The following is an 18,109-nucleotide window of genomic DNA, read 5'->3' on the forward strand; positions in this document are numbered from 1 at the left end:
ACCAGGCCTGGCCTTGCTTGGCTTCTGAGATCTAATGGGATCAGGCTCTGACAAGCCGGTATGGCCACTTTAGTGTCGAGTGCTTAACAGTTTTCCTCAATTACACACTCATTACACACGTTTATTATTAGCAACCAACCCAAACCAGAGATGTCCCAGTTTTTTTAATCCAATCCAATCGACTTTATTTCATATGTCATAAACAAAACAGTTTCCAAAGTGCTGCACAAAACAAATAAAACATATCCTGACTAGACATGTACAAAATAAAGCTCTACTTAACTCCACTAGTCGTTGTTAAGACAACAAAACTAGTAAAATCAAATAAGAGCAAGAAATACCAATAAACAATAAAAAAGCTAAAAAAAAAAAAACATTAAATAAATTAAAGACATAGAGGACCACACAACTCAAGCGGTGTTAAAAGCCAGAGAATAAAAGTGCGTCTTGTGACGAGACTTAAAACACTTCACTGTGGGGCTGTTGGGACGTGGAGGGGCAGAGTGTTCCAGAGTTTGGGTCCTGCCACAGAGAAGACCCTGTCCCCCCTGGTTTTAAGTCTCGTCTTAGGCACCACGAGCTGGAGTTGGCCCTCAGACCTCAGAGCACGCGCAGGGGAGTAAATCTGGATACAGCCCAATTTATAGCAAGACATGTCCCTGATAGGAGTGCAGCCAAGGAAAAGCTATACAAGAATAACAAGGAGATGTTGTGTGCTGAGAAACAAATTTGTTTTCCAGTCAGATTACTAAGCTTTGTTTCTTGACCTTTAAGTTTATCTGTCTTATAAGAGGACAGCTTTGCTTGACTCACAAATACTGAGTCAAAACAATCTATAATGACAAATCACACAAGATGGCAAAGGAAATACAAAAAGAAACCTATGTGTTGTGTGTGAACTTACTTGTTGTGCACCGATTTGACAGGGGCTGTGTTAATAAGATGGACCATGCAAGCAGTAAACCCATATATCTACAAGTTATTGACAAAGCAAAATACACTTTACCTTACTAGCAGTCATTTGAAGCTTTTAAACTTCTTTTAAACTATGGACCAAATAATATTTGTGTCTGAAATAAAGAATAATAATACCAACCAGATGTGGGACCAAGTCTTTGTTTTGTAAGTCTCAAGTAAGTCTCGAGTCTTTGACCTCAAGTCCGAGTCAAGCCCCAAGTCAAATACAGGCAAGTCCAAGTCAAGTCTCAAGTCACTGGCCCATAAATCCAAGTCAAGTCCAAGTCGTCTGCTTTGAGCTTCAAGTCATTTCAAGTCTTTAAAACCAAAGTACCAAATATTGCTTTGATTTTTGCAATTTACAGTATATGAATTTTAAACTAAATTGTACTTTAAAAAACATTGTATATTTATATATGATTATTTATAGAGTATATAAGAGTTGTAGAAATGTAAATCTTTTCTTTTTAAATGTCGCAGCAAGATCTTCATGTGAATCATTACAGTCAGAATGGAAAGAATTTAGATTTATAAGTGCTTCTCAAGTCTTCTCAAGTCACAGGCCTCACGTCCAAGTTAAGACCCAAATCATTGACCTTCAAGTCCAAATCGAGTCCCAAGGCTTAGTCCATTTTATCAAGTGAAGTCTCAAGTCTAATAATAGTGACTCAAATCTGACTTGAGTCCAAGTCATGACTTGCAAGTCCCACCTCTGATACCAACACAGGCCAACCAAATCATATAGGCTAATTCAATCAAACTCATATGGAACTACTCTCTGACTTTGTTTCCATTTCTATGTTCCAAAAGTAACTTCTAAAAGCACTATTTACTTTTAGAACTAAGTAAGACATTATGTTACATTTAACCACAAAAGCCTTTATGTAAACATTGGCATAGGCTATATATCTATAGTTCTTACTGACAAAGCAAAATATACATGTTTTAAAGGGCTGACATTACACTATTTTCTGATCTATGTTATAATGTTGTTTCCTCATCACAAACATGCCTGGAGCTGTGTTTTGTTTCATTCACATGTTTAACACACAAACTCTGCAGATTTAGGGTGTTTTCTTCTCTCAAACTGAAAAGATTATGCTCTAAGTTGTGATGTTGTGTGATAATACAGGAAGTGATCCACTGTGTTTTTAAACTCCACACACCTTCACTAGAATCATTTGGATAATTTCAGATCTGGAATTACCAATCTCTACTGAACTAACTTGGAAACTACCACTACATAACATCACAAGGTGGGACAGAGCATGCTGGTAAATGGTCACATTTTGCTATAGCGCTTTTCTACCTTCAAGGCACTCAAAGCGCTTTACAACAAGGAACCACTCTCCCATTCACACACACATTCACACACCAGTGTATGTAGACACTGGGGGCAAGGTGGGTTAAGTGTCTTGCCCAAGGACACAACAACAGCATTCATCTGTGGCAGCTGGAATCACACCAGCCAACCTGTGGGTCAGTGGATCTGAGCGGTATGTTGACAGACTAATAATAAAGGTTTACTTAAGCATATATGAATGAACAAAACACAATTCCAGGTCTGTTTTGATTAGATAACAGCACTATGACATGGCTTAAAGCTCACAAAGGTAATTTTTGTCAACTGTATACCTTACTAACAGTGATGAGCGACCAACAAAACAAATCATATTCAACCAAGCTGCTACGGGATTGGTCCCTGACTGTAATTAATTTACCGTAATTTCTTATAGCACCATTTTACTTGTATGCAATAAATCTGAGTCATATCCGCTGCAAAATCACAGCTCTGCAAGTCATTCCACCACAAAAGCACCAAAACATTACAATCAGGTCAAGCCACATTATACATTATAATTGGAGGCTACATGCTGTGTTGAGGTTCAGTTTTCAATAAACATTAGGCCTAGAGTTGAATCACTTACAGGTTAAACGTAACACACATAGCCTAATTATTGTCACTGGTATGAATGGTACCATAAATATGTGCGATAATGTGTCCTGTTTTGGTCTGTGTGGCAATAGGGAATTTTCATAAGTTTTACAGGAACACAAGGGAAGACAAGTCTGGGTTTGTTGGCACACCACGCAGACTAAAGTAAATATAGTGCTTTGTATCAAATTATACTCTGGTGGGTTGCCAACAGCTCTAGACGTTTGATAGAAATATGTACCGTGGCCAAATAAATCAACTGATAACTTTTCAGCCAAAGTACCCAAGACATATAAAGCAACTGCGCCCTCTAGTGGAAGGCCACCTCAATGCAAGTTGTTTGTTAAGAGAAAATATTTGATTGCATTGAATGTGTAGATGAAAAACAGCATCGAACATGATGAGTGAGACATGAGAGTTTTTGAACACTGTTTTTCTTTATGATTACCCATAACTAATTATATCCTTTGAATGGTGGCACAGACTAAAAGCAGGTCAGACATGAAATGTGAGTCACTATAGGTAAGTCGAGAAGGCAAACCTGAAGATAATGATTTGTGTGCTGTGCATTACAAGCCTGACAAGTTTCCAGGCAGTGAGGCAATCCAAAAGCATCAATTTAGTTTTGTGCAAAAACTACTTGGATTCTTTTAAAAGATGGTACAGTTGGGATGTATTTACCTAATATATAGTAAGCCAATATTGATATTATTTAATAATTATTCAATATTGATACTTCAGTCATTCATTTGCACCAGTCTTTGCAGTGACTTCCCTGATGACAGCGTGCACTCACTGAAGCTGGAATCAACTTGCCAACTTACTGGTCCACTCAAATACATGAGCCGTCAGTCCAATTTTGATGTTCTTTCTGGGAATAACAACAAGACTATTTAGGTAGTTATGAACAGGAATTTGTTTAAAATGTTTTGTGGTCAAAATTTTATGAGAAATATCAAAAGTAAATACTTTGTGATAATACCCATCTATGTTTTTTATCTATATGAACACTAGGGCAGAGACAAGGTAATATCATTGGTGAGAATTACATTCTATAATCTTGAAAAAATAGCACCATTGTGGCATCAAAACACAAGCCTTTTCCTAGTTTCAAAATAGTAAAAAGTTATTTTGTATATGGTTCTTGTTTGATTATGTAAAGGTATTGTATTTACCTGAAATGAATAAGAAACATGCCATGTCAATGGAGCTCAACAGTGACCACCTACCCACCAGTTCTGCAACAAAATTTCTCATTTATTTTTATTATAATATTATACTGGAAAATATGGAAATATTATTCCTTGAAAGCTTGCACAGGGTTAATCTGTAACTCGTGACCACAAGACCAATGATTTTATTTAAAATCTATTTCTAAAATGTTATAAACCACCTTCGCCTTTGAACTCCTTTGAAAAGTTTACTCTTAGAAACGGAGCAGACAGTCAGTGATGAGCTTCATATTAAGTTTGGACATATAGAAGAGTGATAGTGAATATATGAGTAAGAATGCTACACTGTTTAAAAGAAGCCCTGTGATTCATGAAGATACTGAAACAAAGATAACAAAGTTAGTTTGATGTAAGAGACAAGATTATTGCATTCTAGTTTTTAAGTAATTTCAATTATTAAATGACACACATTGTAAAAACACTGTGATCCTTTATTGACAGCAGCATGTATACTTTTGAATATATCAGGTTACTGAGAACATTTGCTGAAGCGGATTAAAAAAGAGGTCTAGGTGTGAGTGCCTAGCGTTTGTAAAAAAAACTCAAAAAAACATTACACTAAAAACAACGTATAAAAACAAGTTGAAAAAACAAAAGGCCATTGCATTTGATTAGATACACGTAAAAAAGGGAAAATCCTTCATTTCCTAGGCACTTCAGAGACACTTTTGACCTCCTTTATATTTTTACATATTGTTTGGATTGATGATTGGACATTTGAGGTGGTTCATAGAAAAGCACACAGCCCCAGAAGTACCATGAATTTGTATTAGCTAAAAAGACAGGACCTTCTTCATAAATATTTAGGTTCTTGTCAATTCCTTCTACGTGATAAAAAGGGATATTTAAGTGAAATTAGTGCATGGCTTCTATAGTATATATGTACACATTGCCTCACTGACCAAAATAAAACTGACTGGACCACTCGAGAAGACATTATTGTATGTTTAACACACGCAGTGATAGGCTTCAGCCCATTTATGACAAATAAAAAGTCCAAAACCACTTCCAATATAGTTTTTATGCTTACATTTTATAGTATTTTCATAATTTAACAAAGCAATACTGTGATAAATTAGTTTTACAATTCACTTTGTTCTCACCAAACCATAATTTCAAGCTATAATTTCATCTATTTTAATGAAAAAGTATAGTTCATGTTAAATATATCAATGATTTTTACATTTATAAAGGCCAAATTTGTTTTCTGCAAATCTTGATAAAGCACAAAGATGATGAGTTCAGTAAACAAATTAAGACACTTCATTTAAAAATTTGTTGGCTTTCTTTACACATTGAATTAAAAAAAGATTTACTACATTACTATATTAAACTTGACATCTTGACAGTGATATTTTAGCTTTACAAAGTGACAATGGGAAGTAGTTTTGGACTCCACTCAAACATTTGTGAATTTTTGGGCATTTGTACCCATTTACATTTAGCGCCTTAAAAGCACCTCGGTTAATACAACAACACACTCGTCAAAATTATACAAAGCCCATTCTGGCACAGCCTCTTTTCTTGGCTACAGACTTGATGATCTTTTTTTGTCCCTCATGAGATAATGTAACATTCCAAAAAAAAAAAAACACCTCACTTTTGAGCAAACCCCTACACTTTTACATTTGTAACATTTGGTGGCACAGAAATCAAAACTTTGGAGAGACATGCTTGGTCCCACGATGCAGATATTGAACGTAGTGAGATGAAGAGATGCTCCGACGTGATTGATTTGATAGGGCTTCATCGAAGTCACTAAAAAAGCACCTTTTCCATTGAATGTGAGTAAATATGTCCTTATTTGATAGGCTTAAGACCATGTAAAACTGGTCGGTGATAGCCATAGGTCTTTTGTGTGTTGAGGGGTAGGCACAGAGGTTGCGAGGCTCCAACGATGCAAATTATTGTCAATGGGACGAAGTAAAGGAGGCAGGCAGGATCAGAAATACCACAGACTTAAATAGGGTCATCCATGCTGTGGTTAAGGCAAAGTCTCACCGTTGAAATGCATATAAAAAGTGTCCTCTCCTCAACCAGCTTCCCTGAAATGTGTATAGTAATAATAATCCAGCATAAGTCTGTTTTAATATATATTTGAGGGGACAGAGGAGTTGGTAGATCAGACTTTGCTGTCAGAGGGTATGTCTCCCAAAGTGTGGACAATGTCGGTGAAGGAGGGGCGCTCTTTGAGGCTCGGGGCCCAGCAGCGCAACATGAGTTTGTAGATTCTGGATGGACAGCCATCGGGGACGGGCAGCTTCAGCTTTCCAGACTTCAAATCTAAAAAGCGAAAAAAAAAGATACATTTTGGTAATACTCACTAGGGGTGTGCAAAAATATCGAAATATCAATATATCGTATTGTTTAATGTGATGATCGATATCGTGGACTGCTGTATTGATATATCACCAAGAATATTTTTTTGGTATATTTTACTAAATTATTTTGTTACAGGTCTACAATTTTGTTACTTGGAAATTTTTTTATGCAACACATTTGACATTTTCACTGTTTTGATGATTAAAATGTTTGTGTTTCATGTTTACTTCGCACAAGATGATTTAATAAATGGTTTAACAGAGACTTTTAGTATCACAGCCATGATTTAGCCATTATTTTTTATTGAACCGTATCGAACGGTTTGAAATATAATGTATCGAATCAAAAGCTCAGTGTATCGAGGTATGTATTGTATCGTGGTCTAGGTATCGATGTATGTATCGTATCGGCAATTTCTTAATGATACCCAGCCCTACTAAATGAGTGCAATGGGGATTATTCACTCTGCAAGCAAACTCTTTATCTGAGGCTGAGTTATATGGCAGTGAGTTATTTTGTTTCTACATATTGATTTTTGTCTAAATAAAATCAATAAAATATTGAACAAGACAGGCTTTCTTTCTGTAACATTTAACACAAGAAAAAAATTCCAATTTATTCTTCCAAAGCCTGAAGCCAAAAACCACATTCTATTACTAACAAAGTATTCGCTGTGGACCTCTCGATAAAAAGCCCCTCGCAAATCACTGAGATTTGAAACTATTGGATCTCAGTTTGATTTAAAAATATGAACGATTGCACAGACCGCTCTGGTACAAATTCAATTGGCAACTTCTTACTTTGTACGCTACTTGCATTGCAACATGTAAATTACAACTTTCTGAGAGAAAGGTTCTCTTACGTAATTATTTCAAAACTTATCTAACACAGTATTTATGAGGCAAGCGCAGGTTCAATGCATCATACACGTAGCCAAGAAAAATATTGGTGATTTGTAGTGCGGTTACAACTTCAAGTGAAAAGAATAAAAACTCTCAGCACAACATGGACTTGATGCATAAAAAATGTGTTTATAGATTATAGTGCGATGCAAGTTCTGACTCCTGATACTGACCTTCGAGCACCTCATCGTCGCTGAGTTTGGTGTGTGGCATTTCCCCGAGAGTGAACACCTCCCACATGAGCACCCCGAAAGCCCACACGTCCGACTTAGTGGAGAAATCATCCTCGAACACAGATTCTGAGGGCAGCCATCTCAGGGGGATCCACGCCTGTCTGTAGTGATAGTACTCACTGCAAAACAACACAGACAAAGTGGGCAGGTTATTTAAGATGAACAGCATTCTTATTGTTTTCAGACTTTAGTTGTAATAGTAGAAGTGTGTAAAGCCTTTTTTCTTTCCATTTTTTTATTTGGAAAGAGCAAATTGACTTATTACAGATTTCCAGTTCAAATGTGATCTTTCCAATTTTGGGACATAACAAAAAAAAAAGAAGGAAAAGAAAAACTTAACTATTTACAAGAACAAGGGAGCTTTCAAAAACAAAACTGCCATCAAAATATTGAGTTATATAGTGTAAAATAACATAACAAATATTCAGAAGTGTGTAATGTCTGAACTGCTTGTAAAAAAAGAAACAAAAAACCTATGCCAAGTTACACGTCTGCTCATAATAATTTGGTACTTGGAACGATATTTATAGTATGACTAGTCCTACATAATACCTTTCAGATACTCAAAATTGTTAAACTTGTTGTGCATTATTCATTCAGTTCACATTCTGCGGTACGGTGCTGCCCCATTGTGGCATCTCGTACTCCTGGTGGTGTTAAATTCAGGCCCAATCAGAGATCAGACTATATTAGGTTTTCTGAGGTGGTATGGTTGCAAATATTACTGAGAGAGCACATTACCCCAATCCTTGCGTCTTTGCACTGGCTTCCTGTTAATTTTATAGCTGATTTTAAGATTTTATAGTTTGTTTTTAAAGCTTTGAATGGACAGGCCCCACAATACGTCTTGGACCTCATCCAGATTTACACCCCCACATGTGCTCTGAGGTCCGAGGGCCAGCTCCAGCTCCAGCTCCAGCTCATGGTGCCTAAAATGAGACTTAAACAGGGCCTTCTCTGTGGCTGGCCCCAAACTCTGGAACACTCTGCCCTCTACGTCCAAACAGCACCCACAGTGCAGTACAGAGTGTTTTAAGTCTCGTCTTAAAATCCACTTTTATTCTGTGCCTTTTAACACAGTGTGAGTTGTGTGGTCCTCTGTGTCTTTTATTTATTTTTTATGTATTTTACTGGTTTTTAGAGGTGTACCCCTATCCAAGTCTCACAATATGATATCGTCACAGTATAAAACTCACAGTACGATATTTATTGAGATATTGTGGGAAAGCTCATGTTATTTCTTCATGTAGTCCACACTGAAATGGAGCAAAGGATCATGGCCTATGTAGTTCCCTCTTTCTTTTGCTACTGGTCTATTGCTACACCATAACTCTTAATTTAAGCAAAGAGACTTGTAATTCGATACACTGTGATGGTCCACGATATTATTGTGAGAACTCTGGCGATACAATATCATGATATTTCGGTTATTGTTACATCCCTAATGGTTTTATTTATTTATTGCTATTCTGTGATTTTGCTCTTATTTTATTTTACTTGTTTTATTATTTTAAAACTAGTATGATTAAATCTGAGGGATTATTTTATCATTGCATCATTGTTGTTATTATCTATTTGTGCAGCACTTTGGAAACTATTTGTGACTGTGCTATATAAATAAAGTGGATTGGACTGGAACATTTCATCATACTCAAGGCACTGACAGAAACAATGTTAGTTTATCTAAAAGTAGTGTATGATTGCTTGGTTATTAATAAACGTTCTGTTTCTGAAGTGCATGTACCTGTTGTAGACGTCTTTGCTGAGGCTGAGCGCAGACACTTTGACGCGGCGCTGGCTGTTGATGAGGCAGTTTCGAGCGGCCAGGTCTTTGTGCACGAAGCGGTGATTGGACAGGTGCTCCATGCCGTGAGCCACCTGGGCACAGATGGAAACCTGTCGGGGAAAAAAAACATAAGATTATAAAAACACGTTTGACAGTCAAGCCAATCACAGCTATATAGAAAAAATATTGGAAAAACCCACAAAGCAGTCAATGTCTTAAGGGTCTTTCACTCAAAACACAGAAGGCAGTGTGAACGTGGAGGGAATGGCAGCCACATACCAAGAAGAGCTGTGAGCAATTAGCAGTTTGAGGTAAATTTTTGAGAGGTAATTTATCTTTGTCCCACTCAGAGCAAAGACCTTGTAGAATGAATGGACAATGAATGAATGCAACGTGACTAAAATCTCAAATAAGAAGAAAAATATCAATGATGAGCTATTCAAAGCACTATGTCACTGCGCTGCTTGATTGAGAACACCCTGTATTTTACTATGTCACATTCATCAGTTTCAGAATAGCCCATTTGTATCCAGTGTGAATGAGGTGAGTGTGTCTGGGACTCCATGACCTGCCGTAGACTTTATACTTACTTTGGTCTTGGTGCTGAGAGGTTGAGTTTTAACCTTGTCGTCTTTGCTCTTTGAGATTCTGAGGTACTGCTTGAGATCTCCCTAAAATACAAGAAGTTTCAAATCAGCTCATGATTATAATATGACTGAGCGACTGAAAAAATAAGAATGCAACTCTCTTTTATTCAATATGGTAAAACAATAAAAAAAAAAACGTTAGGTGCTGAAATGTACAAATTTAAATACAAAAACACAAAACTGGTCCAAAATGCAGATTATTATTGTTATGGTAAACCTTTAACTCTCTGATTTTGTATTACAGCTAAAATAGATTAAATGTTCAATGTATAGCTCATAGTTTATACCAAAGGTGGGACCAAGTCGTCGTTTTGCAAGTCTCAAGTAAGTCTCAAGTCTTTGACCTCAAGGCCGAGTCAAGTCCTGAGTCAAATACAGGTAAGTCCAAGTTGAGTCTCGAGTCACTGGCTTATAAATCTAAGTCAAATCCAAGTTGTCTGCTTTGAGATTCAAGTCATTTCAAGTCTTTACACCAAAGATTTTTGCAAATTATATGACTTTTAAGATAAATTGTACTTAAAAAAATCATAGTATATTTATATTTAAGTATTTATAGAGTATATAAGATTGATAAGATCTTAGTGTGAATCATTACTGTCAGAATAGAACAAATTCAGATTTAAAAGTGCTTCTCAAGTCTTCTCAAGTCACAGGCCTCAAGTCCGAGTCAAGTCCCCAAGTCATTGACCTTCAAGTCCAAGTTGAGTCCCAAGTCTTAGTCCATTTTATCAAGACAAGTCTCAAGTCTGACTCGAGTCCAAGTCATGACTTGCAAGTCCCCTTCTCTGGTTTATAGTTAAAGGTGCACTGTGTAACTTTTCTTATGAAGGGTCTGCCATTTGCTGGTCTCCATCAAGATTTAATTGCTTCACCTAGAATGGTTTTAAACATGTGTCTGCATGAAAACAGAAGCAGGTGATGGGACCAGGTCAAATTACAGGTCATATCTGTTGAGAGGCATTCCAGCATTTAAGCAACAAAAAAGTGTAGTTAAATAAATGCAATATAAATGATGTTAAATGCAATACTATGGATCATTCTAGGCAAAGCATGTGGCAGGTCCTCCACTAGAAAAGTTGCATGGTACACCTTAATATGTCTTTAAATTTTACACCTCACCTCTTTTTATATTAATTATTGCAGTGTAAAAATGCCGTTACCAGATCATAGTACTCCAGGATCATGTAGTGAGGCTCCGTCTCCTTGCACAGCCCGAGGAGACGGACAACGTTGGGGTGACTGAGTTTTCCGAACATTTCCGCTTCTCGACGGAAATCCTGCTGCAGCGCCTCGTCCCGGCTCTGAAGACTCTTCACCAGGACCACCGTCTCCTCCTCACCGTCCACGATGCCTTTGGCCTTGGACAGAAGCACCTCGCCAAACTCACCTTTGCCTGCAAAAAGGGAAGGACAATATCAAATGTTAGCGTTAAGATTACTCACATTTTGAACACACTGACCTAACAACAGTCAATTCTTTATTGCTAATGTCTTAATGCTACAGTCCCAATGTTTGTGAGTAGCTTTGTGGAGCCCTGAAATTGAACTGTTGTTGTGATTTTGGGATGAATGAAAAATCTAAATTTGAAGAAAATGATTCATAAAGCTCAAAATATAAAGCACTTTACATTTTGGTTTAAGGTTTAGGACTTTTTCTTCTAAAATTCTCAAGATTATTTTTGTAAATAATGCACAGATTTCAACTAAATGTCTAAATATTCTTTCATATTATACTATTATATATTATTATACTATTATACTATACCTATATGGGCCACATTTTATATCAAACGTAAACACTACTTGAATTTGCATAAATATTAAGCTTGAAATATTTTTTTTGCTTTGTTGTTCATTGGATTGTAGATCATTTTGCTGTATTCTTACCTAAAGTGGTGATGGTCTGCAGATTGGCTCTGGGGAAGTGCAGTTTGTCGTTGTTGATGTGACTGTGGCGTTTCTCTGTCGTGGCCAGAGTCCCCATGTTTGTCAGAGCCACCTCCTCCTGGATCTCTGCTGTGGTGTGCCCATTGTGCTGCACTGACCCTCCTGCACACAGTACACACACTTTCAGTCAATTTATTTAGATTGTACAATTGTTTATGATGGTCTTATTTAAAGGAAATGGCAAACAGATTTACAAATTTAAAAAGGTGGGGCGCATTACAGTTATTTAAAAGGCATGAGTTTTGATGGAGAAGGTGTAAATCTGCATTTTTACATTATTAGTAAATTCAACTTAACCCCAGGCCCAGTTCTAGCCTGCTGAATTTTGGTAGGTAAATTGAAAATCTAAGTTTTATGTATTACTTTGAATGTATACACAAAAATTCTGTCTGTTTATATGTTTCAGAAAGAGGACAAATTTGCAACATTGCTGTAGCGAAAACCAGTTTTTTTTTTTTTTTTACACCATTTGAATGGGGAAAAAAATCCTAAAAATGTCAGACGTAACAGTCAGCTGAAACCCAAGAATAGCTGGGACTTACCCCAACAATACAATAACTCCAGTTCAGTACATAAGATGAACACTAGATGGCAGCAGAGTTATTCAAACATTACACATGCTCATACCAGCTTACCATATGAACTCTTGACACACATTCGGTCCTGTTAACCTATAAACATACCGTTGAGGCACTCCATCTCTGGCTCCTCTCCGTCGCCACCCTTCTGGAGTCTTTTGGCGCTGCGCCTCTTTTTGCAGTAAAACATGAGTCCCAGGACAACGATGATGTACGCCACAGCGGCCCCCACAGACAGGCCGATAGTCTGGATCATTTTATAAGGCGCCTTCTCATCTTCAATATCTTTGATCGTTGGTTTGTCTGTCAGGAAAAGACATTATAGGTCACGATGAGCAATACATACTTGATAGAGAACATAGACTAATTATAAATATACAAAATCAGGGGGTCCAAAACAGAAGTTGGAAGCTCAAAACTAAAGCTACGTTTATATGATGACGGTCTGAACAGAAGACGCAAAAGTGGCCTCGCGTCTTCACTTTTTATTCCGTGTTTAGAGGAGCATTTTCGGGAGGAAATCTGCGTGCATACGGTGACGCAAAAGTGTGTGAAATTCGATTGGGTATGCATGCTAGATTGTGATGTATGTGTCGTAAACATGTACGTGATGTGGGCAGATCTCATCAGAGTTTTGCGTCGCAGGCAGTATAGACAGAAATGCTATGGCGGAGTGTATTCAACTTTTCCACTCTGGAGGGTGGTTTCAGATTTTTGCATTTTTAAGCCCTAAAAACGCTGTCACCGTCTAAACGAAAGGCACTTCCGATAAAATATTTTGTCATTTGCTTGTGTAAACAGGCCCTTAGCTGTCTTGCATTTATTCAATTACAGGGGTTTTAATGCTAAAAGATGTATTTGTACAAAGTATGGGTTCGCCTCTCCATTGAGTTTACCAAGTGGCATCACCTGCTTGTTTCCATGGAGATAGAAACATTTTATGCCATGTAAAATACTTGCACTGGTCTTAGAAACTAACTTTGCATGCTGTATGCTGTAGGCTACTATGAAGGGAGATGCATACAGATTGAAGACTTGAATGGGTGGGCAGATTTCCAATTACCTAGAGAGTGAACCTTAAGTGAACTTTTATTATTACCAGGGTTTCAATTCTTGGTTCTGACCACTTGAATGTCTCTCGCCACTCTTCACACCCACTTCACAATATTACAGTTACAAACACCGTACAAAGAGCCTCAGTGTGCAGTTATGAAAGCCCACGTGTCCACTCTGATCTTCCTCTGACAGGGCCGCAGTCTTTGATGTTCATTAACCTGTCCAAACTGACAAGTAAAAGCTAAGGCAGTGTAATTAACACTTTGGGCCTCCTTAAAGCTAAATTTGACAGAATGAGAGAGCTGCTTTTTTCCACTGGTGAAAGAGTTCATTGTAGAACACTTCAAACTCACCCACGACATAGAGCTGAGCCACGAGTCCTTTGATATTGCAGCTGTTTCCAGCCACGCACGTGTATCTCCCAGTGTCCTCTGCACTCACATCTGTGATCAGCAGGGAGCCATTGGGCATCTTCTGAAGCCTGAACAAAAACAAAACAATCAGGGTTTAATCCAGTGCTTTGTACTGACTAAATATTAGATTAAAGCTGCACGATTTTGGGGGAAACAAAAGAAAAAAATCAATTAAATTTTTTTGCAATTTAAGTTTAAAAAGTATGATTATGTTCAGAGTGCAACAACAAAGCAATAACATTTGAGAGAGGACTAAATGTGAAATATGAATGACAGAATCTAGATAGTTTCTGCTTAAACAGTAATTTCAGAATAACCAGAGTAATAATATGAATAATAGAGAAAACAAAAATGCTCAACATTAAACACATCAGATTCTGTAAAACAAAAGCAAATTGAAAATGCTGAATTAAAATAATTTACCTTCTGCTTTTAGACATGTCCAGAGGTTTATCTTTGACGACCCAGTGGATGTAGGGCTCTGGGTCTCCTGCAGCCTGACAGTGGAGAATGGCTGTGTGGCCCTGATAAACTGTGGTGTTATCTGGCTCCACTTTAAACCTAATGTACACTGTGAATTCAGACACACGCACAAGAGGATTAATACTGTACAATACTAATAAAAAAAATTAAAAAATGTATTCTAATCTTAATACAGCTTTACTTTTTTTAATGGCAAATTTATTAGAAGACAATAAAGAACGGAAAAATACTGATATATTCTCTATTTATTAGTGACCACTAAAATAAATGACTTTTATGCTTTCTTTCATTGTTTGATTCAGTGAGGTTATAGCAAAATTGTTTTCCTTTTCAAAAATAAAAAATGTGGTTTAGGATACAAGATTGGTTTGAAAATAAAGTAGGTTAGGAGTAGCTATGTTTTAAGCTTTGACCTCAGTGGAAAATGTGGTAATAAAAGCAATGCCTCGGTCTTACCTGCCACAGTGAGGGAGACCAGAGCTCGTATCTCCCCCTGCAGGTGGTTGGAGGCGATGCAGGTGTAGTTTCCGGCGTCGCTACGGCTCACTTTGGTAAAATGAAGCTGTCCGTTCTTTTGCTTCACATGAGGGGGCAGCTCTCCTCCATCTACAACACACAAATATTTATTTTACAAATGCATCACTATTTCAAAATCCAATCAACAAAGCAGACTAATAAGTGCCAATTCGCTCATACAAATTGCTGAAGATGTTATTACAGTGCTTACTCTACTAGAGCTGTACATTAGTACAGCCTTGTAAGAAAAAAAGATACACCTCATAAGAAAATAGGTTATATTTAATCGGTGGGTTGCTGTTTAGGTCCAAGTGCAACTGTAATTTGACTAGTAAATAGACTTGTGTTTATGTTTCAGGTTATTAAAACTGATTAATATGTCAAGAAAAATTAATCCTACTTTTTAATATTAGCTGCATTATGGGTGTTTTTAGTATAATACAGTTCCAATATATACAAATGTTTGAATAAAGACAATAGGCAGTAAAGGTCAAGGCACTGCGTTGATCGTTGAGACAAATGATGAATCTCCCCCACACCCAGAGCACGTTTCTGCATCTCCTTTTTACAAAAACAGAATTTGTCATCATTAGGAACAGGACAGAGGGGTGCCAACAGAAACCTCCAACTTCACTTTATCTGATTTAAGTCATCTCTGTTTTGGACAGAACAGGTTTGAACAAGCTCATCTCTGTAAAGGTATGGTAAGGCTCGCAGATGCACTGTTCTGTGTGCCGTTACTGACCTTAAGAAATGAAACCAAATGTAGGCAAAGAGGAATTGTGTCAGAGATGTAAAAGTCATGTTGTAAAATGCTCTTTTACCATGTTATAATTCAAATAATAGAGGATATTAGTTTAAAGGTCAATTTGAAAACATTTGGACTTCAATTTTTGCACTAAAAGTAGAAGTGGTGAGTGCTTCAAGGGTCTTCTAGAGTTAGATCAAGTAAGTAACAGGTGCTATCCAAGAACTGAGCACAACAGCTGAAGTTAATAATAAAACTGCTTGCTGATATAAAGATTGGATGTAGTATATACTGTAAAATAACTTTATATAATTTTATGTTCATCTACATTCTTAGAGTAGATGGAATTACTAGAGCATTGTTTCCCAAAGACTTCCCAAAGAGATTTTTTTGGGTCACGATCTGCATGTAGGTCTTCAATATAAGTTTAATTTTGTTCCAGTATTGCTGGTTCAATTAAATGTTGAAACGAAAAAGAAATGGACTGCATTTAATGTCCAAATAGGTGACTTATGGATCCTTTTATTGTTGGTTCAATTCCTGTTTTTCATTGTTTAAACTTGACTAATAGTAATTGTTCAGAAAGACACGATCACTCAGTCAACAATAAAATATCCTCATTAATGTTCAATAATGGTCAAATCCACCGTTATTTTGTGATTTACGAATAATGTCTATTGACTTGGGTCATGAAGGTTTGTGATTTTTAAAATATGGGTCACCAGAAAAAAAAGTTTGCAAACACTGTATTCGAGGATGACAAGTCAATAATAATAATCTAACAACAGCAAATCAGGTTATTGCAGAAATCTCAAAAAATGAAAGTGGCAGCAATCAAAACAGTAAATTCCATTAAAGTAATTAAATATATTGCAGCCTGCTCCACACAGTCCAGAGGGCAGCAGTTGTGTACAGACCTGCTTTGGTCCAGCGGATTGTGGGGTTTTCTCTCCCTGTGGCTGAACACGTGATGCTCATCTCTTTGTCCAGCTCCAGACACTGAACAGCCTGAGGAGTCGGGGTGAACTTCAGCTTCTCTGTAACACAAATGCAACTCACTCATTATTTTCAAGGCCAGGGTCAAATAGAGTTAAAACATTTTTATATGACGACATTTAATAAACAGTGTCTTAAATACAGCATAAACAAAATTTTACTCACAAAAACACAACCAGGGAAGTCGAATTGAAGCAAATGTTAGTTCTCAGAGATTTGAAAGTGATGATGTTATAGTCTCAGTTTATACAGGCTCCACCTAGTCACTCTGCTCAATTTCATTTCTCTCCAGTGACTAGGTCAGAAATCGGAATACACTAGACAATTCGCAAAAACCCCGGAAATGCAAGTCTGGGCACCAGCCAAACAGCAAAGAGCCATACATTCTGTGTTGGCAATGATTCCCGAGATCAAGAATTTAAAGCCGGAACAAAGAGAATGTTGGTGAATTTTATAAAGGGGAACGACATTATTGTCCTCCTTCCTATAGGATTTGGGAAAAGCTTAATATACCAGTTAGCCCCATTAGCAGCACATTACATACGTCATGACCACATAGCAGTGATTGGTTAAATTTAAAAAAAGGTACCTGCCTACCGCTGAGCGAACGAATTCTAATGCTGCGAGGTCAGATGGTTTCCATGAAGTGAAACCAGCTGATTACATTGTACTTAGCCATGAAATATCCAAAAAGTAAATTCACAACAGTTGAGCCTGATCATTTCGATTGGTCTATCAGTGACAAAACCCAAGACCTCGCTGTATTACAACAAAAATCAGCATTTTAACAATATTCAATACTCAGCTCAATTTTTGATTCATTGAACTCTGTAATGAGTCTTGACTTGGTTCTAATTTGAAACTGTTAGTCCTATTTTAATCCCAATATAGTGCATATTTTGTCCAGGTTTAGTGCTACCTTTGTGAGTGTTTTTAAAAATGATCATGGTCATTAAATATTTAATAAGATAAGGAACTAACGCTACTGAAAAACATGGACTGCAAAAGATTCCTATAGTGTAAAATACGTCTATAGCCCCTCTTCATGTCTTCATTGTGTCAGTGAAAATCAAGTTGAGACATATAAAATACAGGCCTCTATCACAGTTTACAATCACATAAACAAAAGCTGTGGAGACAACTATGGTATGTCAGAAATCTCTCTTCAGGTCAAAGATAAGCGTTTACTGTACAGATAACATATTCAGGTGTTGAGCTTTCTATAAAGCCGCTGTATATAAATCAAATTCACACCTCTGTGGGTGTCCTGGATGATTTCTAGGTCCTATTTTAGGAAGAGCAGAGTCACGCCCACACAAGCCCACAGGCACAGCCACATGTGCATCTCTCATCTCTGC

The 18,109-nt window shown here is 37.1% G+C and overlaps 1 protein-coding gene across 1 annotated transcript in view; it reads right to left on the reverse strand.

Moving 5' to 3' along the window:
• Window positions 1–4,535: 4,535 nt before the first annotated feature.
• The window catches only part of ptk7b (protein tyrosine kinase 7b), a 168,265-nt gene continuing 154,691 nt past the window's right edge, over window positions 4,536–18,109 (reverse strand). Inside the window, exons 10-20 of the mRNA XM_020933525.2 lie at window positions 16,673–16,792; window positions 14,948–15,097; window positions 14,432–14,579; window positions 13,949–14,076; window positions 12,645–12,842; window positions 11,902–12,063; window positions 11,176–11,408; window positions 9,959–10,039; window positions 9,327–9,478; window positions 7,523–7,701; window positions 4,536–6,408 (exon numbers count right to left, since the gene is read on the reverse strand). Of these exons, the coding sequence (XP_020789184.1) occupies window positions 6,248–6,408; window positions 7,523–7,701; window positions 9,327–9,478; window positions 9,959–10,039; window positions 11,176–11,408; window positions 11,902–12,063; window positions 12,645–12,842; window positions 13,949–14,076; window positions 14,432–14,579; window positions 14,948–15,097; window positions 16,673–16,792 (1,712 nt within the window). The 3' untranslated portion in view covers window positions 4,536–6,247. The remainder of the gene's footprint in view (window positions 6,409–7,522; window positions 7,702–9,326; window positions 9,479–9,958; window positions 10,040–11,175; window positions 11,409–11,901; window positions 12,064–12,644; window positions 12,843–13,948; window positions 14,077–14,431; window positions 14,580–14,947; window positions 15,098–16,672; window positions 16,793–18,109) is intronic.

This window comes from Boleophthalmus pectinirostris, unplaced genomic scaffold, assembly GCF_026225935.1.
Source record: "Boleophthalmus pectinirostris isolate CB_2022bp ecotype Guang Dong unplaced genomic scaffold, ASM2622593v1 HiC_scaffold_5, whole genome shotgun sequence".
Classification (NCBI taxonomy): Eukaryota; Metazoa; Chordata; class Actinopteri; order Gobiiformes; family Gobiidae; genus Boleophthalmus; species Boleophthalmus pectinirostris.